The 20560-nt window shown below is 49.0% G+C and overlaps 1 protein-coding gene across 1 annotated transcript in view; it reads left to right on the forward strand.

Moving 5' to 3' along the window:
- Window positions 1–11090, forward strand: part of KCNK12 (potassium two pore domain channel subfamily K member 12) — a 55361-nt gene extending 44271 nt beyond the window's left edge. Inside the window, exon 2 of the mRNA XM_017548531.2 lies at window positions 5780–11090. Within this exon, the coding sequence (XP_017404020.1) occupies window positions 5780–6681 (902 nt within the window). The 3' untranslated portion in view covers window positions 6682–11090. The remainder of the gene's footprint in view (window positions 1–5779) is intronic.
- Window positions 11091–20560: the final 9470 nt, after the last annotated feature.

Genomic DNA, 20560 nt, shown 5'->3' on the forward strand with positions numbered 1-20560 from the left:
ACAGTCTGGTGTGGTGGAAACAGTGTGAGCTTTAGATGCTAGCACACCTTGGTTTCAGTCTTGGTTCCACCATTTCCAAACTGTGGGGCCTTCGCAACTGCTTCACCCTTTAACCTGCAGTTTCCTCATCTGTTGAATGGAGCTGGCCTCTCCCTCAGGTTCTGATGACAACCTGTGATAATGCAGGCAGGGTCGGCCCTGTTAGGTGGTGACTTTCACCACAGTGGAGAGAAAATCCAGGTGGAACCAATTTATTAAATGGGCCAACACTGGAAATGGCTTTGTGTCATTTATCATCTTTAAGAACTTTTTAGGCCAGGCGCAGTGGCTCACGCCTGTAATCCCAGAACTTTGGGAGGCTGAGGTGAGCAGATCACCTGAGGTTGGGAGTTCGAGACCAGCCTGACCAACATGGAGAAACCCATCTCTACTAAAAATACAAAATTAGCCAGGCATGGTGGCACATGCTTGTAATCCCAGCTACTCAGGAGGCTGAGGCAGGAGAATTGCTTGCAGGAGGTGGAGGTTGCGGTGAGCCAAGATCACACCATTGCACTCCAGCCTGGGCAACAAGAATGAAACTCCATCTCAGAAAAAAAATAAACAACTCCTTTTTAGATTCCTTAACATCTTAGGTAGATGCTAGAGTTTTCCAAATAGTTTGGTTTTTTTGTGGGGTTTTTTTGTTTGTTTTTTGAGAGAGAGTTTCACTCTGTGGTCCAGGCTGGATGCTAGGGACACGATCTCAGCTCATTGCAACCTCCGCCTCCCAGGTTCAAGCAATTCTTGTGCCTCAGCCTCCCAAGTAGGTGGGATTACAAGTGCACACCACCACACCTGGCTAATTTTTGCATTTTTAGTAGAGACGGGGTTTCGCCATGTTGCCCAGGCTGGTCTCAAACTCCTGGCCTCAAGTCATTCACTCACCTTGGCCTCCCAAAGTGCTGGGATTACAGGCATGAGCCAGAGTGCTCAGCCAATTTTTCTTTTTTCTTCTTGAAACAAAGTTTCACTCTTGTTGCCCAGGCTGGAGTGCAATGGCGCAATCTCTGCTCACTGCAACCTCTGCCTCCTGGGTTCAAGCAATTCTCCTGCCTCAGCCTCCTGAGCAGCTGGGATTACAGGCGTGTGCCACCACACCCGGCTAATCTTTTGCATTTTTAGAAGAGACTGGGTTTTTCCATGTTGGTCAGATTGGTCTCAAACTCCCGACCTCAGGTGATCTGCCTGCCTCGGCCTCCCAAAGCGTTGGGATTACAGGGATAAGCCACTGTGCCCAGTTTTTTTTTTTTTTTTTTTAAGATGGAGTCTCACCCTGTCACCTAGGCTGGAGTGCAATGGCGTGATCTCCTATCACTGCAACCTCTGCTTCCCAGGTTCACGTGATTCTCCTGCCTCAGCCTCTGAGTAGCTGGGATTACAGGTGCATACCACCACACCCGACTAATTTTTTATATTTTTAGTAGAGACGGGGTTTCACCATGTTGGCCNTTTTTAGTACCAGTTTAAGATTGAGACTCATTCTCAGATGTTTAATCAAATCTTCAAATTCACTTCTAATCAGAGCTTAGCCTCCCCCTCCAGCTCGGGGCTGATACATGGCTCATGGGACCCACAGTGGATGGGGCATGGGGGTGATCTTACATCACTGGAGCCACTATCATTCCTTCTTAACTTTTGCTAGTAGGGCTGCAAGGCTCCCTGTTAGAACAGGCATATGTGCTTTCATAGCAACTATTTATGGGTCCTTGGGAGCCCTGTACAGGGACCACTCCCTGCCCCATTCTCTGAGTGGGCACTGCCCTCTCCATCCTTCCTCCTGTGACTTCCTCCCTCTCACGCTGTCCCCAGCCCCCTGACCCTCAGCCTCTTCTTGCTGGGGCCACCCTGCACCAGCAGGCAGCCCTCTTGGGCAGTCTCTTCAGATCTCTTCTTTTCAATATCCACTTGTCACCCACTGGTGACCCATGTCACCCTCACACATCCTGATGCAGCAAGCCCTCGAAGTGCAGATGGCTCCCATGAGTGCCCTCTTCCTCCCCGCCCTCTTCCTCACCTGCCTGTGGGGCCTGCCCCAGTCAGCTTCCCACCCAGAGAACTCTCCAGCACAGCTCTGGACTCCAGGGGAACTGTCAGATTCTCCCAGAACTCTCACCATGCTCCACTCTGGGCAGGGCTGTGAGCGGCTGTGCCCAGCCGCTGGGAAGTGAGCTGCCGGGCTCTCCTTTTGCTGCAGCCCCATAAGTCCTCTTGACCTTCCCTGCTCCAACCATCCCCTGGCCTAGGGGTGAGTGAAAGAAGCCACACCACTCCCCACCGCCACAACTCCCCAGAACAACTTCCTGACTAATGGAAGAGCCCATCAATCCCCAGCCTTTCCATACAGCCTGGAGGTGGGGGTGTGGGGGGTTGCTAGCCCCAGACCTGTTTTGCTGTTTTAGTAAGTCCAGCATTGATGTGTCTGGAACTTCTGTTAGAATGGGGAGAACTGTACACATATTGTTCTCAGCTTTGAGACAGTAGCTGAAAAATACAATTCAACATTTTCTTAGTTAGACAAAGTACTGTTTTTTCAGGCCCAGGATTTTCAGTTACCTTAGGAATTTAACAGAGTTATCCCTCTATAGGAGATTTTGTTTTCCCTCAGTGAGTAGACACAGTATTGTGCATACTGGTCTATGCACCAGGTTTGAACCCAGGACAAAAGGTGGCAGTCTGTCCCCAATAAGATGCAGGTTACAGCCCCTAAGCCCCTACTCCCTCACCTGTACAGTGAGGGGCATGTCAGAATTAGGGTATCTGAGAGTTCTAACAGTCTAGAAATTAAAATTTTTTTATGAGTACAAAAAACTCATAAAACATACAATTTTACAAATTATTATACAGCTAACACACATGTAAATAACACCCAGGCCACAAAATCATTTCTAGTACCCCAGAGGTCCTCTCTGTCCCCTCTCAGCTCCTACTCCCTGCCATCCTCCAGAGGAAATCCCAGGTCTGACTTATCAAAATTACTTCCTTGCTTTCCCTTATAATTTTACCAACCATGCAGGCATCCCTAAAAAATATTGTAGTTTGGTCTGATTTCCAATTTTATACTAATGGAATAATGCAGAATGTATTCTTTTGTGTCCAGTTTATTTTGCTCAACATTCTTTTTGTGAGATTTATCTGTGTTGTTGCAAGTAGCGATGGTTCATGCTTTTTCATTGCTGTATAGTATTCTTTTTATGAATAGGCAATCATATAGTTGTGTTGTTAGACATTTAGGTTATTGGTCTAAAACATTTTATAAACACACACACATACTCCCACTCCACCTATAGCCATGTAACTTCAGAATTGATTTATTTATAAATTCAAGAACTTGAGTGTGGCTTTACAATGTAGCACAATCCCTCCATCAGGTTCTTGGTTACATAGCTACTTTGGTTTTTTTCACTTTCTGTGAATGTAGGGACATAATCCATCTTCTTCCTCAACATGGGTAACATCATAAGATTTTCCCCTAACCCGAGACATTAAGCATAAGATGAACACCACGCTCAGGCAATTGGGCATTTCCTTCAGACAGTCTAGAAAATGATTGTTAGCACATAGGCTTAAGGAACATACTCTGAAAGTAATACAAGAAATATTTTCTATAGTCTGTTTAGGGAAATCATAAGCCACATGGGACAATTCTTCTCTACTTTCCCAAGGCTAGTCCTACCCCACTGGCAGGGCACAGGTAGCCCTTCTGCTATAGGGCACAAATTAAACGGGGATGCCCCTAACCACTGCCAGAGGTGTTGAATGGTACCATGGTGCTGCTCAGACAAATGATCCATTTTTTCAGCTCAGGCTCCAAGCAGTAAGTGAATCTTCCCACCAAGAGATGAAACCCCCTCCCATAATCAGTCAGGCAACCATGAGTCCCACAGAGAGACCACAGCTAGCAGTCGGCAGAGAGCCCAGGCTGGAGAGGCAGAGCTGCCACTCTGCACTGCCCTGGATGGCGTGGGCGAGCACACTGGCAGGCAGCCACACCTGCAGAAATCAATTGATAAGGACACCCTTAAAGCCTGTGCGTTGAACATATGGTAAGTTAAGAATGATAAGAGCCTGAAACAATATGCCGTTGTGTAGACCTCTCAGAACAAAGAAATTTGAGACATACCACCAGCACGGGACCCAGCTGGGCCAGAGCCTTTCCTTGGCCATAAGTGTGAGCAAGGATGATTGATGGTGATCCTTGGTTGAGGAGCTGGCACCCAGTGGCAGAGCCATGCTCACTCCCTGAAGGGTGTGGGTGAACTACTCTCCAACAATCCTTTCGTCAGCTTCACAAAGCTCTTTTCAGAGACCATTAACTCTAGCCACCTGATTACACTCTACCTGATCCCAGAGTGAGAAATCCCAATTTAGGCAAAGCCCTACGGAATCTTCCCTAACAAGGCTGTCTGCTCAGGTGTGCTCCAGGTTACATTAAAAAACCAAGCATTTCGAGAAAGACTTATAGTCGAGTTTTTCAGTTTGGATTCATTCACAATTCCAAATAACTTATTTGAGGAAAGAAGAGGAGCTACAGTTGACTTTTGAGCACTGACACTTAATTTTGGGGTCCATTAGTAGGCAGAGTTGGTAAACTGATTTTTTTTAATAACAGGGAGGGGTTGAAAATCTTTGACATACTTGGAAAAAAATGGGCACATAGGACAACTCTTTAAAACCTGCCCTTTCAACAGAAAAGCCTGCTATTCTAGTATGAAAGACTTTAGAATCATCTGGGAATTGGTTTGAAATGCACATTCTCGTGTCACCCCATATTCACATTGTAAGAACTAGGAAGTGACAGGACTACCCACTTGGCCTCATGCCCAATTCCAGAAGGCATGAAATGTTGGTAGACTAAGAAAATATGGTCCTTTCTCTGCCTCTAGAAAAAATAATAAAGAATTCGCTGGACCTGGTGGCAAACACCTGTAGTCCTATCACTTGGGAGGCTGAGGCAGGAGAATCACTTGAGCCCAGGAGTTCAAGGCTGCAGTGAGCTATGATTGCACCACAGCACTCCAGCCTGTGTGACAAAGAACCTGCCCCCCCACCACACACACACAAAAGAAAATATGATCCTTTGACCAAAGACCTTTTCAAAGTGCCTGTGCAGTGAAAATTAGTCACAGCACTAAGATTACTTGGCTTTTTTCCCCAGTCTCAAGTAGGCAGTGGAGTTCCCAAGTAACAAGACTGGTATAAAAAATGTACAAGCACATGAGAAGCTAGGTGTCTTCGAAGAGATCTATGTTGGTTTTTTTGCTAATGTAAATATTTGTAATTCACCCAGCAAAATTCACCTAAACTAGCATATTAATGTATTTATGAACTAAAATAAAGATGACAGTTTTCAAAAAACAATTTGGGGGAGTGGGAGAGCAGGTGTCACTTGTTTGCTTTGTGGGTATCTCAGTGGTTTGCACCTGTGCAGCAGTGGTTTCTATTTTGTATGTCATGATGGGTCCTTCCTAGTGACTACCTGCCCCACCCACTTGGATTTATAGGTCCCCAAGATGAAGGGCCCTGTCTCCCCCATCAGTATAGGGGCTGCCAAGATCATGAACCCTATCAGGTGCCACCAAGGGAGAGAAATGACTAAGTGATGTTTTCCCTCCACCTGAGTGGTGCCACTCAAAATAGGAGCCACGCGAGCACCTGCATGCTCCGCCCCCCCCCCCCAACGCCCCGTGAGGACCACCTGCGCGGCCAGGACCGCGCTGACCCTGCCCTGTCTCCACAGGTTTCGGCATGACCACCCCCGCGACGGTGGGCGGGAAGGCCTTCCTCATTGCCTACGGACTGTTCGGCTGCGCCGGGACCATCCTATTCTTCAACCTCTTCCTGGAGCGCATCATCTCGCTGCTGGCCTTCATCATGCGCGCCTGCCGGGAGCGCCAGCTGCGCCGCAGCGGCCTGCTGCCAGCCACCTTCCGCCGGGGCTCCGCGCTCTCGGAGGCCGACAGCCTGGCGGGCTGGAAGCCCTCGGTGTACCACGTGCTGCTCATCCTAGGCCTGTTCGCCGTGCTGCTGTCGTGCTGCGCCTCGGCCATGTACACCAGCGTGGAAGGCTGGGACTACGTGGACTCGCTCTACTTCTGCTTCGTCACCTTCAGCACCATCGGCTTCGGGGACCTGGTGAGCAGCCAGCACGCCGCCTACCGGAACCAGGGACTCTACCGCCTGGGCAACTTCCTCTTCATCCTGCTCGGCGTGTGCTGCATCTACTCGCTCTTCAACGTCATCTCCATCCTCATCAAGCAGGTGCTCAACTGGATGCTGCGCAAGCTGAGCTGCCGCTGCTGCGCGCGCTGCTGCCCGGCGCCCGGCGCGCCCCTGTCCCGGCGCAACGCCATCACCCCGGGCTCCCGGCTGCGCCGCCGCCTGGCCGCGCTCGGCGCCGACCCCGCGGCCCGCGACAGCGACGCCGAAGGCCGCCGCCTCTCGGGCGAGCTCATCTCCATGCGCGACCTCACGGCCTCCAACAAGGTGTCGCTGGCGCTGCTGCAGAAGCAGCTGTCGGAGACTGCCAACGGCTACCCGCGCAGCGTGTGCGTCAACACGCGCCAGAACGGCTTCTCGGGCGGCGTGGGCGCGCTCGGCATCATGAACAACCGGCTGGCCGAGACCAGCGCCTCCAGGTAGACCGCCCGTCCGCCCGCGCCGGGACCCTCTCCAGGCCCTGGGGCCGCCGGGCATGGTTTGCTTCCCTTCTCTCAGTCACTCACTGCTGGCGCTTTCTTAATCTTTATCCAATAAAATGAAACAAAAAAATTTTTTTAAAGAAATACTATTTGGCCAGGCCTGATGTTATCAAGGGCAGGTTTTGGGGACGCCTGTGTTCCTTATGAGTCCCCTCTTGGAGAACCGTGGCCCCCAGCATATTCTCCTTCAGGGAGAGAAAAGGTGGCTCCCCAGACCCCCACCCAGGGCATACCGCAGCGAGGAGAGTTTTGCAGACTGGCACTAAACCCTATCCCCATGCACAGAAGCAGCCGGCAACCCCAAAGCATATGGTGCAACTTTTCGTGGCTCTGAATTACCTCCTCAGCATTTAGAATCCTGGCCCAGCCTAGCAGCTTCCTTCTGGTCGTCAGAAGTGATATAGTCACAGTTTTGACAGGTGGGGGTAGGGAAAGCCATATGTTGCCTCCCGATGTATATATATAGAACAGCCACTACACACAGAGAATGGTGTAGTATTATGCAATGAGATGAAACATAGCACCAACTTGCGGACTGTGGCATTTCCCCCAGATTTGGAAATTGCGGTGGTGGGGGGCTTAGCTGGCCTTTCTCAGCCCAGAGTTAGTCCATTTAGGACAGAGCACAGGGCAGCTACTTCTAATGCTGGGCAGTCCAGGGCACCTGCTGGGAGGGGAGCGCTGAGGCTGCAGGAGCCCTGCTGGGCTTTAGCTGGCCGATCTCCAGTCTGGAATCAGCACATCTTGAATCCCCCAACCGTCCTTTCTGTCACAGCTCATCCACAGCAGTGCTTTTCATTATTAACCAGGAATATCTGAGTCTTCTCATACACAATTTTTCTTTGTTGGTGTGGATTGTTTTTTCTTAACTACTGTGGATCAGTTCAATTTTTCCTCCTTTAAGAGATCATGGGATTGCAGGGCACAGCCCTCCAGCCTCTCCTCCTCCTCTGAAGGAGGCAGCTCTGCCAGCCGCGTCCTTGGGAACCAGGGCCTGCAGCACCAGGAACCCAAAAGAAGCCATCTTGTAAATGTCAGGGTATTTGGCTCCAGAGGCCATAATGTGTTTGGGGTCAGGAAGGACAGAATCCCTCTCCAAATATTGTTTATCAAGTGGATTTGTATTCTCCATGCACAGCCTATTGGAGGTAGAGGAAGGCAGGAGGGAGGGAGCTGGTGAAACTGGTGGATGAAAGTAATGTTAGGATTAAAGTTTTGCTCTCAGGCTGAGGGACAGATTCTCCCAGACTTGCCTTCCGCAGCACAGGGGTCCCTGACCTGGAGGAAGGCCAGATACCCAGGATTCATTGAAAGGATGAGGGTCTGGAGCTGTAAACAAACACTCTCTCTGCCCATTTTTCTCATCTATGATGAGGCCAAGGACAGGTTCCAGAGTTTATACAGGCACGGCGTGACCCACCAGTATGCACAGCTTCTGATAGGAAGTCTTAGAAAAGCACCGCCTCGCCACCTCCAGCCCGAGCCATGCTGTGAAATCTCTCTCCCAGGCAACTGTGCCTGGAAAACACACACAAAACCATGCATGCACACACTCATGCACACAGCATAAGAGTCAAACTTGAATGTCAGACTCTTCTTTCCCCTTTCTGAGGGAAAGCTTACCTTGCATCTCAGTGACTCTCCAGCTAATTTCTGATTTGAGTTAGAATTGGTTTTTAAACACAGGCCCTAATCTGGGGTGAAGCCAGTGAAGCAATGGTGGCGAGGAGAGAGGTCAGTCTTGCTAAATCCTGAAGGGTGGGCTCCTGTGAAAGCCATGCTTTCAGGATTCACTGTGACTGTCAGGCCGGCCCAGTGAGCGTCCCCGCCTTCCAAGCCATGGTTTCAGTCACAATGACGGGACTGCACACTCACAGGGGCATGTGTTCTCTAGGGCAGGGCCCTCTGACAAGACCTGGAAATAAAATCCACATTTATCCCTTTAAAAAAGGGAATGATTAAAAGGCATCCAATTAGAGGTATTACCTAGGCAACAGGAAATAAATAACTTGGGGATCAGAGCTATCCAGAGAGGAAAAAAGAGATCCCCATGATTGAGGCTTCTAGATAGTGAGGACTTGATCTGCGGGCAAAATAACAACCTACCCACAGGAAGTGAGCCCCGGCAACAGTACGGCAGCCTAAAACCCAGCCAGCAAGACTTTGTGAGCTAGACAGGCCTAAAGAGACGTCCAGGCAATCCGCCAACCAGTGTGCAGGACTACACAGAATCCTGGTCTCCAGGGGAGGAACCAGGACCCACCTCCAGAGAAGAAAAACTCAAAACGTTTCTTGGCAGCCTTCTCTGTTGGCAGTGCTTCCTAGAGTCTATCCTAAGTTGCTTATGCTGCAGCCTCAGCTGTTTTTACTTCTTTTCCTATGCGTTGGTTTTGGAAAGAGGCAATTAATTGGAGGCAGCTTGAGCAACCTTCTAAAAGAATCGTGAGCATGATTTCAAGGGACAGGAAAATAAGACCCTTTCACTTCCCACCCCCAACTTCCCAGAGAAACACCAGTCCTCCAAGGTACAATGGCGGCTCAGGATCCATGTGGCACATGTGTATTTTTGCCTGTGTTCCCCTGTCCCCATCCCCCAACTCAGTCTCAGTCACACTGCCATGATACATCACACCATCATCCTTCACCTCAGGCCGCAGAGCTCAGTGCCCCAGATGCCGGGGGCTGCTTCCCTGAAAAGCTGGGGCTCCCTAGGTCAGGGGACTTGGTAGAGGATGAGACCCATGCCTAAAGGGGTCCTGCTGGAGGGACAGCAGCGAGAAGCAGGGTTGGGGTTCTCCCATCATTTCAGGAACAGTGACATTGATAGGGATGCCTTTCCTTGGTGCAGTTTCTTCTGAACCTCAGGCCAAGAAAGAGCTCCATTCCCTCAGATGCTGTGGCCTCTCTCACTGTCTTGGGGGTCTCCAGTTTGCCCCACCACTGGTAGCTCACTGTTGCCTACAACTTCCTCAGGCTCCAGGAATTGCTCCTAACCTTAGGCCTGGACTTACCCATCTCATGCTGGCGCTGTGGGGCCCCCTTAAAGGTGGAATGAGCTCTAAGAAGCCCTCACCATCTAGCTATGGCCAGTAGAAGTCAGAGTCTTGGCAAGCAGCCTCCTCAGAGATGACTAGAAAGGTAAAGATGCCACCCTGGGTGTCCTAGCTTGCTAAAGCCAGGTAGTCAGGCCTTTGTGTCCTCTGAACGAAGCAGTGCCTCCAGGCCTGGAGAAGGCATCAGAAATCAGAAGGCTTAGGCAATCTCAAGCTCTCACTTTATGGAAAATGCCAGACAGCCCTGGGCATTTGCACAGCATCATGCATATGTATATATACACACACATACATACACACACACACACACACCAGCCTTACAAAGAGCTACTAGCCCTTTTCCCAAAGGAAAAGTCTCAGTCTGGGCCACTTTAAGAAGAAAGATCTTCCATTTTTAACTCCCTAGAGATGTACCAGGGCCTGGAAAATCCCTCTCTGTTCTGGTGGAGTTTTATGTACAATTTGCATGTATTCGTGTTTCACACAGAAGCCAGCATCCAAACCCAAGCCAAACCCTGGAAAATAGCTGCTAAATGACCCAGGATCCTCCATCCTTCAGACAAGCCTCCCAGCAGACCCTCTCTTCCTGTGGGCTCTGGGGTGAACCAAAGGAGAAGCTTCTGGGGAACTGAGGCAGATGGCAACCCAGCCAGGCAGAGACCATAGGGAGTGGCGGGCCCCATGGTTTGATCTTACTGTAACTTTTTACATTCTTAAAAAACAAAAAGCACAATTCCACATGCACACTGTCTGGAATGCACAGCCAGACAGCCAGCCTAGGGCACTTCTGAGTCCAGAAGAGGCGCTGGGGCTTTGTTTATCTGTTGCAGGGTTGTTGTATTGTTGTATAATGTGCTGGTGGTGACTCTGAAGGCTCCTCACCTTGTAGAGTGGAGAGGGAGGGAGGGAGGGCCTGCTGAGGCCGTTCCTGACCCCCAGGGTGGGCTCATCAACATGGACTTGGGGCCTGGACTCTTGCCCCTGGAGCAACTCTGGCACCTTCAGGCACCCCAGAGCGCAATTGCTATACCCTCCACGCTAGTCTTATGCATTGAGGATTTCTGCATTTGGACCTGTCCCGAGACCCTCTTCCCCTTCCCCTTCTTCCCTAAGGAAGCTCCCCCTTGCTTTACAAATCATTTTCTATGCTACCTGTTCTCTCAGGAGGGGGTTAGAGCATGCAGGACAAGCTGCAGGTTTCTCAAACAATACATCTATTTTTCTGAGCAGCGCTCCAAGAGAGGACTTGAAGGGTGTTTAAATTAACGATGAATAAAATGCAGCCTGCCACCCCTCTCAGCTGTTTGCTTTCTGTCTGTCAGAGCCGCCTGCCTCCCCATCTTTCAGTTCACACTTCCTCTCAGGAGGGCCCTGGGGACTTCAGCTTCCAGGATGGGGCCCAGTGGCAGCTCTGCTGGGAAGTTACTCTACAAAACAATGACACTTATCAGAGCCCAGGGCACCAAGGGACCTCCTGGGCAGCTTGGCCGCGCTGGGCCAAGGCTGGGGGACTGGGAGATGGACCCAACTTGGCTGTGCACAAGGCTCTCCAAATGGAGCTTTAAAGGATCCCAAGGCCCAGGCCCCACTCCCAGGACTCTGATTTCATTGGTTTAAGGAGCAACTCAGGCCACCCTGGAATTTTTTTGAGGGGATCCTAATGGATTGTAATGGACTTGAATGTGCCCTATAAACACAGAACACTCACACCGCGGTGGTGTAGAAAGAGTGTCCACTTAGAAACTCAGAGGTCTGAATTCTACTTTTGGATTGGGCAGTCATTTAGCTCACGCCGATCCTGTTTCCCCATCTCTAAAGTGGAATAGTGATACCATCCCCCCAACTCCCAGAGGTCTTTTGAGAAATAAGTGAGTGTCTGGGAACTCTGAGAAGTATAAAGTGCTCCACAGTTGCAAGATGTCACAATTATAAGAGGCATTTCATGAGGGTATGGGACCAGGTTGCCCTATTGCTTCTGCAGGGGGTCCTTCCTGCAGTGTCAGCTGGGGAGGAAGGTCTTCCAGCAGATTGCTTTTGCAGGTTGCCTTTGCAAACCACTTCTTTTCAGAAGCAGCTTACTTGCCCTAATAATAGTGCAAACTGCACGGAGGCCTTCTCTCCCCTCTACATCCCCCTCCTTTTCCTTTAATTTTCCTTAGATTTGGAAAGTAATTGACTGTCAGGCTCACACTGGCCCCACCCACCTCAATCTATAAGATCACTCCCCACTCCCCTGGGCTCCCCACCCTGTCGAGCATGACCACTCAGAAGCAGACGCTCCCCTGTCTTCTATCTACAGCAGGGCTTTCATGACATCAAATGATAAAACAAGAAGTTTTGTACAACTATACTGTACAGATCATGCACTGATTTCCATTCCGGTATTGTTTTGTTTTGTCTTGTTTTAACCCATTTATGCCAGAGGTTGCAAATATTTTTTTCAAGGTTTGATTGAAAAATCAGACCTTGGCGTTGAGCTTAAGCAGTAGGATGTAAATAACTCCCACAAGCTTAGTGTTCCAATAATGGAATGCTACGCATCAATGGGTTAATGCTGGTCAAAGCTATTAAACTGATTTCATGATCTGCCTATGAATCCATCTGAGAAACACTGGCTTACAGTGTTTCTGGAAAGAGGTCTTCCTGTTACCTTCCAGCCAAGACCCATTAGCTAGGCTGCCATGATGGAGATGGGTCCTGGTCACCCATCAGCTCTCCTCTCTGTTGGGGTCTTCAGCTGTGTCCCAGCTCTATGAGGGGCACAGGTGGCTGTTTTACCTGCATGAAGTAGTCTAGATGATCCTTGGGTTCCTTTCAAGTTCTAAGGCTAGTGATTCCTGTAACATTTTTACAACAGTCCAGTGATCCCTGGATAGACTGCCATTCCTCTCCCTTCTGTGCCCAGTTACCTTTCTATGAGTATATCTAACAACAAGATTTTTAAAAGGAAATTTTAGCTGGGCATGGTGGCTCATGCCTATAATCCCAGCACTTTGGGAGGCTGAGACAAGTAGGTCACTTGAGCCTAGGAGTTCGAGACCAGCCTAGGCAACATGTTGAAACCCTGTCTTTACTAAAAATACAAAAAATTAGCCAGTCATGGTTGTGCATGCCTGTAGTCCTAGAGAGTCAGGAGGCTGATGTGGGAGGATCGCCTGAGCCTAGGAAGTTTATGCTTCAGTGAGCCATGATTATGTCACTGCACTCCAGCCTTGGTAACAGAGTAAAACCCTGTCTCAAAAAAGAAAAGAAAAAAGAACTTTAGACCAAGCCAGGCCCCTGGACAAGAGACTTGCATATTTATATTATTTAATTCCCTGGCCAATTGTGGAAATTTAGCACTTTCCTCCCATTTTGTCCTGGGTCAGAGAGGTCAAGTAACTTGTCTAGTTTGGGGTTAGACATCCCCTGTGTTAGGGACTAGAGAGACAAGGGTGAGAAAGACAGGATGGCCCTTGCTGTCCCTGGACTCTGGGCTCCTGGAGGCCAACAGGAGCAGGGCGCTGCAATACAGCCTGCTGAGGGCTCCCTGTCCACCAGGCATTCTAGGCTGCCATGGGCACACCAAAGAGAGGCACCCACCCAGCCTGGGTAGGCAGAGAAGGCTCTCAGAAGCAGCTGTCCATGCTGAGCCTGAGAGTCATGAGCCTGCTGATGAGGAGAAGAAAGAATGGCCCAGGTAGAGGAGCAGCTTGTGGGGCGAGCAGAGCAGGAGCTTGCTGAGCAAACTATGTGTAGTTCTGCAGGACTGGAGCATGCAGACAGAGCAGGAGAGGTAATGGGGGGCCAGACAGTGACGGGCCTTGCAAACCAAAGCAAAGACTTTTTGCCTAATCCTGAGGACACTGGCAAGCCAGTGGAGGGGTTTTAAGGATGCGTGTGCTGCCGAAAATGACTCAGAATGCAGCAGTGGAGGAGGAAAGCAGATGGCAGGGTGGACCGAGGTAGTGCTAGTGAGAACAGAGAGACATGGAGAGATTTGAGGGACACCCAAAAGAGTCGGTCCACAGAATCAATGATTTGCCTGGATGGGGATGATAAGACTGAGAGAGAGGAATTGGGATGGAGCCAGGTCTCAGGCTAAGCAGCCAGGTAGACAGTGGTGCCACCACTGAGCCTGGGAACCCAGGAGGAGGAACAGAAGAGATGATGAGGTCAGTGAAGGAGAAGCTGGACTTGAGGGGCTCATGAGATAACCATGGGGGAGGGGTTTCCACCAAGCAATTGGCCATGTGAGTCTAGAGCTCATAACAATGATCCAGGCTAGATCAACGTTTTGGAAGTTCTCAGCATCAAGATGGTGTGACTCACTCAGGCTGAGAGTGCAGAATGAGATAAAAAGAGGATCACAACCAGTATTTAAGGGACAGGAGGAAGAAGAAAAAAGACTAAGGAAAGAGGGTCAGAGATGCAGGAGAAAACCAAGAGCATAGGATGCCACAGAGCCAAGGGAAACAAGGGTTTCAGGAAAGAATGAGTGCTAAGTGCCACTGAGTGATTAAGTAAAACAGGGACTGAAGAAAATACCCACAAGATGTAGCGATGGGAGAAATCAGTGACCTTGGCCGAAGCAGCTTCAGAGGAGTGTGAGATTCTTTGGAACTGGGACTGCCATGCCTAATTTTCATGGGTCACACATTAGGGATACTAGTTAGGATGCAGATTCAAGCTGCTCTAACAAGCTCAAAATAATATTGGCTTCCATGGGTAAAAGTTCATGTCTCTCTCTTAAGAGTGAGTGCAAGCATAATCTATGTAGTATCAGGTACCCAGGTACTTCTGTTTGTACACATCACTTGAGTTCCACTGCCATGGACCAGAACTTTATCACATGACCTAACAGAGCTGCAAGAGAATCCATAAAAGGTAGCTGTTATTCAAAGTGGCCATGTACCAAGCAGGGCTAGTACTCCCAAGAAGAGTGTTGTTCATCTCATGTTGCCACTGAGGGGACATTATGCAGCTGCAGTGGGACCTCTGAGGGGTAACAATGAGGGTAGTACCATAACTGCCTGCTGTTACTGGACTTCAGCTGGAAACAGGCAGTGAGTCCTCCCTCCCCCACCACCAACAAGCTCCCCCAGTGGCAAACCTGTTTGGAAGGAATCCAACAAGGAATTCTGGGAAATGTAGTTTGCAGACTTCTAGACTCAGCAATGCAGAGCAGAGTTCAGAAGCAGTGGGTGTACAAGGATACATCATTCCATAAGCACACCTTAGCCATTGTGAGGTTCCCAGAAGGTGCTTTCTCACTGTAAGTCCTGGAATCTGGGCAGAAAAAGTTATATTCCTGATCCCTTTCTGGTCCATTTTTGAGAACTTCCTGCTCCATTTTGATGGAGATGGTCACAGAGGGGATATTTGTAAAATTATGAATGAAAAACTTAACCAGAAGGCAACAGGTACCAGGTCATGAGAGCTCACTGCTGCCCGGGCTCCGTATCTCTGGCTGACTGCAAGCAGATATCTTGCCCCCAAGAATTTTCCTTTTCCATGTCACCAAAATGAGGCACTGATCTTTTGGCTCTGTCACTCTGAGGTTCTGAAAGGAAGGAGAGGAGAGGAGAAAATGTAAGAGTTCCACTGGGATATCTATGAAGAACGATAGCAAACATCTGCTGAGTACCTGACCCAGCTTAGACGGTTCGTTTCAATTCTTTTTTCTCCATGAACTGGGAGGAGTAGGACCAGCCATCTGGACGCAGGATGGAAGGAACTGTCCTCCGCTAAGGACTGGCCAGCTTCCTGCTGAAGGTGCAGCTTCAACACACATACCTCACCCCGTGAGAACCCGAGCTCCAGATCCTTGTTTTCATTTGTTTCTGCTTCCCCAAGGACAAGTAAAGTACCATTCTCTAGAATTGCACAGTCCAATAGGCAGCCATTAGCCACACACAGCTGTTTAAATGTAAGTGAATTTAAGTTAGATTAAGTTTTCAGCTCATCAATTGCACTAACCCCATTTCAAGTGTTCAATAGCCACATGTAACTTGTGGCTACTATATTGGATAGCATAGATATAGAACATTCTGTCATTGCAGAAAAGGCTACAACCTAGGGCTGCTCTAATGAGAGCTCTGGGATCAGAAAGCCTGAACTGCAGGTCATCCTTAAGGGGCAGAAGTAAAAGGCCTTCCCCAACCATCATGCCCCACTGTGGTCTCCTCTGCCTCCAAGTGGCCTCTTCTTCCTCATCCCAAATGGAAAGACACCCCGCCTGCTGTTCAGCATGCACCCATCCCTCTCCCACCCCCAGAGCAAAAGCATTTGGTTACCCTGTAACATTACATGCACTTTGGGCATTTCTCTGTAAAATGGAAGCCCCTCCCGCAACAGACACCACAAATGCTGGGGTTCAACAGATTTCTTTGGGATACATGTATTTGCACACATGAGAGCATTGGTCCAAATACATATGTGCAGGCACAGGCACACAAATATTCATATTAAAAGCCTGATTCCACAAATGTCTGTAATTAAGACACAAAGCGAAACCTGATGAGGTTGCTCCCTTCAACGTGGACATTCATTCTGCCATGCTCTGGCAGCAGGGCAACAAAAAATGAAAGATTTGCTTGACTCTGCAGGCAGAGGTAAATGAGGAGGCCACACAGCAATTCACTAACCAACTCAAGCAGAAGCCAGATGTCCTTCCTGCTAGCCTACAGATCTGTTCTGTCCATTCATTTGGTATTGTGTGTACTCATTCATTCAACAAACGTATGTGAGAACCTACTGTGTGTATGCTCTGCGCTGGGCCACATGGAGATTACACAGTCAATGTGACATGAATCCAGCCTTCTATGGTCTAGGAGGTAGGACATGTCAGTTGGCAACTATAGACACAGGGAGATCACAGTCATACAGCCAGGGGCAGGCTCAGAGAAGACCTGGAGTGGTTGCTTCAGATCTGAGTCCCATGCCAAGCACTGGGTTGCTCTGCACTTCACCCAGCTCTACTTCTCCGACCCTTCATTCCTTTTCTATCTTCAACCTGGCAAAGAGTAAGCTATTCTTTGTTTATTCTGGGCAGCCAATTAATATTAATACCAGAGTTAACAGATCTATTTCTCCCATACACCATCCTGTCTGCTGTCTGCTCCTCCACCTAAAATTGCTCTAAGTTCTTAAAAATCCTTCTTCTCATGGGCAGGTCACAGCGCGGCTGTATTCCACTGAATAGAGACAAACCACGAGAGTTGGTCATATTCATAGCTGAATCGTAACTCCCTGCAGTGAGAGTGTAGGGGTGTTGAGAAGGCCCCCAGGGAAGATTCTGGAGCCATGACTTTTGTGCACCCAGAATGCTTTCCTGTCCCCTTCTTCTAGGAATACTATCTCTGTTCTTTTAGATAACTTCATCCATCTCCATGCGGTCTAGTGGACCTGCCAATCACAGGATCCCTCCTGTCTCAATTATGAAAACATTCAATTGTAATGAACAGAAAACCCATTGAAGGGTAGCTTTAAGGAATAGAAATCAAGGTTTATTTCATTACCATAACCAGCACTCTGGAGCAGGTGGTCCAGGGCTAGCATAGTGACAGTGATGCCATCAGTAAAGCTGGCTCCTCCTTCCCGCTCTTCCATCTTTTCCATGTTGGCTTGCCACCCCAGGTGCCAGATGGTAACTACCCCTCCAAGGCTCACTTACATGTTACTAGTAGCAAGAAGTAGCAGGGAGAAGGTAAAAAATGTTCTCTCCCAACAGGACTTTTCCTAGGCCTCCCTAGGACTTTCTGCTGCACCTCATTGACCAGAAGAGAGTCCCGTGAATATCACCATCTATAAGGGAGGTAGGAGAGAGTGTTGTGCTTTCAGTCCTCTGTACAAGAGGACAGCAAGGGTGAGGGAACTGGGATGGGTGTGAAGTGAGAATGCCTACAGTTCCTGCTGCCTCCCCGCCAAGGCTGGATTAATCACGGTTCCACATTCTCAGAGATACAGCCATTGACCTAGAGGAGGGTGCGTGCCTCAGGTCAGGGGCGGGGGAAAGTTTCCTGGCCTTACACAAATTGGAGATGGTGGAGTAGCCCTTTCTTGTCTTAGTTTATAAATTAGGCATGGGGGCATGACTCAGGGTCAAGTTAATGCAATAGAATCTATCCAGCTGATTTAATCAGAAAAAGACCTATCATTGGCGATCAGCTCCAACCTGGCCACCTAGCTCGCTGACACTGACAACCTGACTGGGTGACAATCCTGACTCCAGCATGTCGTGCCACAGTCCTCAGGCAGGGTCTTATGTGCTAAGAAGAGACACCTGGACACCACAATCCTGCGCCAGGTACCATCTGCCCACAGCAGGCCACCTCCAGCCAGCTAAGGCTGATACAACTGACGTGTTGGCAGCCAGCTGACATTACTCAGAGACTGTGCTTTCCTGCTCTGGGACAGAGAATTTGCAATCTGTTAGGTTTTTAAAAGACCTACCCTATTTCTCCTCCCCCGCCTCATCCTGAACAGCCTTCCAAGACCCTGTCCTGAATCAGGTTTCTTGTTTGGCAATAAAACTTTTTCACTCAGTGCTCAATGTTCAGTCTCTAATGGGCTTTATTTTCTCTTTAACTTGTATTGTTAAATGCACCCCTCGCCCCTCCACCCGGGAAGCCTGGAGAGACTCTAGGTTGAGCTCTGGGATTAACTCTCAGGAGAGACACACCCACAGAACCAGGTCACTGAGGGCGTTGCTATCTCTCTGATCAAGAAATAGCCTTTTTCAGATGCCACCACATAACGAAATCACTCCAGAAAAAATAGAACCCCTCACTTGCCAGCAAAAAAACAGCAAAAGCATGGACTCCTCCTCCAATCTGCCTTTTAAAATCTTGCTAAACTGCATCTAATGTGTAGAATCTAAATCTCATCCAGATTGATAGCTGCAAGAGAGGCTGGAAAATGTTGTTTCCAGTCTTTTCACTTCAACAGTACAGGATAGCCCTCTAGAAGGAGGACAGAAGAGATGCTGAGTGCCTGTTTACCACATCCTCCCTGCTGGGGCTGCCAATCAGCTGCTGTCCTCTGCCACAGGGAGCATCTGCCTACTTGAAAGGAGAAGGAGGCCACCGGGCCAAGGGAAGCAGAGGCAGGGCAGACTCCTGGTCCTGAGACCCAGCTGTGTTCCCTGCAGCCAGGCATCTGCAGTTCTTTCTCCAAGTGTAGGACTTTCCTCAGCTTTCTTCCCACCAGTTCAAACCAGCAATTATTTCCCTCTTTGCCTACTGGCTGAGTTAGGTTTACTTGCAACTGAAAAAAATTTGGACTAACTGCCCCTTTACCCAAAATGATCTCCTTTCTCAATCCCTGGGGGCTGAACTGCCTTTCACAGTGACAGCAATTTTCACAGAAAAGTTCAGTCTTGGAATGCAGACACCTCCAGGGAGAGCGTACAATAACATATTCACACCAAAGTGAAAATGATGTACAGGGAGCCTTGCCTAAGACTGGCTTCCGCTGTAGCAGAGGGAGGGGAAAGTCTTGGCTCCTGGGAGATGGAGAAGGGAGATAAAGTTCTCAGAAAGGGCAATGCCATGGATTGACCTTGCTAACTTTTGCCTTCAGAGGATGGAGGCTGAATATAAGCCCTAACTTAAAAACTTTCAAGCTTTCCCTTAAAAAACAAGTTTTCTGCCATTCCCGCTTACATTTCTAACAAATGCTCAGTCTCCAATGTTGACTTAATGTTTATGTGACAGGGTCTCTGCCAGCCCAACTTCTAATATTATTCACCAAACACCCCAACATTCACAGCAGTCCCTCAATCTGTCTCCCTCTTCTAGGTTCCGACCCCCTTGATTCTCTTCTAAGCACCCAGAGCTTGGGGCAAGACAGTGGGAGGGAGGCTTCTACTGGCTAGAGAGCCCGAGAGAGAATCACTGTTTCAAAAATTTGGAACACTTGTTTCTCCCCACCCCACTATTCTCATCCTCACCCTCCCTAATAAGGGATTTTCCTTCCCGTTGGCTAAAAAAATCAAAACAATAAAAAGGAAAAAAATCTTATTCTGACAATGTTTTAATCCTACGCAAGTTAATAGGAAGGAAGCAAAAGCATTGGAGGCTGGCCAGGCAGAGGCTCATGCCTGTACCCCCAGTACTTCAGGAGGCTGCAGTGGGAGGATCGCTTGGCCCAGGAGTTCAAGACCAGCCTGGGCAACATAGCAAGACCTCACCTCTATAAACAACTTTAAAATTAGCCAGGGTTGGTAGTACATGCCTGTGGGCCCAGGTACTTGGGAGGCTAAGACAGGAGAATTGCTTAAACTTGGGAGGTGGAGGCTGCAGTGAGCCATGATAACACCACTACACTCCAGCCTGAGTGACAAAGCAAGACCTGGTATCCTTTTTTTTTTTTTTTGGAAGGGCAGGGTCGGAGTCAGGTTCTGTTACCCAGGCTGGAGTGCAATGGTGCAATCTTGGCTCACTGCAACCTCCACCTCCCGGGTTCAAGCGATTCTCCTGCCTCAGCATCCTGAGTAGCTGGGACTACAGGCATCTGCCACTACGCCTGGCTAATTTTTGTGTTTTTAGTAGAGACAGGTTTCACAATGTTGTCCAGGCTGGTCTTGAACTCCTAGCCTTATATGATCCACCCACCTCAGCCTCCCAAAGTGCACTGTGCCCAGCTACAAGACCCAGTCCTTAAAAAAAGAAAAGAAATAAAAAAGAAAGCACTAGAGCTAGAATCAAGCTTCTGGCCCCAAGAATTCTAGGGTCTGGTTGTCTCCTGGGCGTTCTTCTTTGACGCCTTTCCCTGAAGGCATTAAGG

The sequence above is a fragment of the Cebus imitator genome, unplaced genomic scaffold (genome assembly GCF_001604975.1).
Source record: "Cebus imitator isolate Cc_AM_T3 unplaced genomic scaffold, Cebus_imitator-1.0 Scaffold209, whole genome shotgun sequence".
Taxonomy (NCBI): domain Eukaryota; kingdom Metazoa; phylum Chordata; class Mammalia; order Primates; family Cebidae; genus Cebus; species Cebus imitator.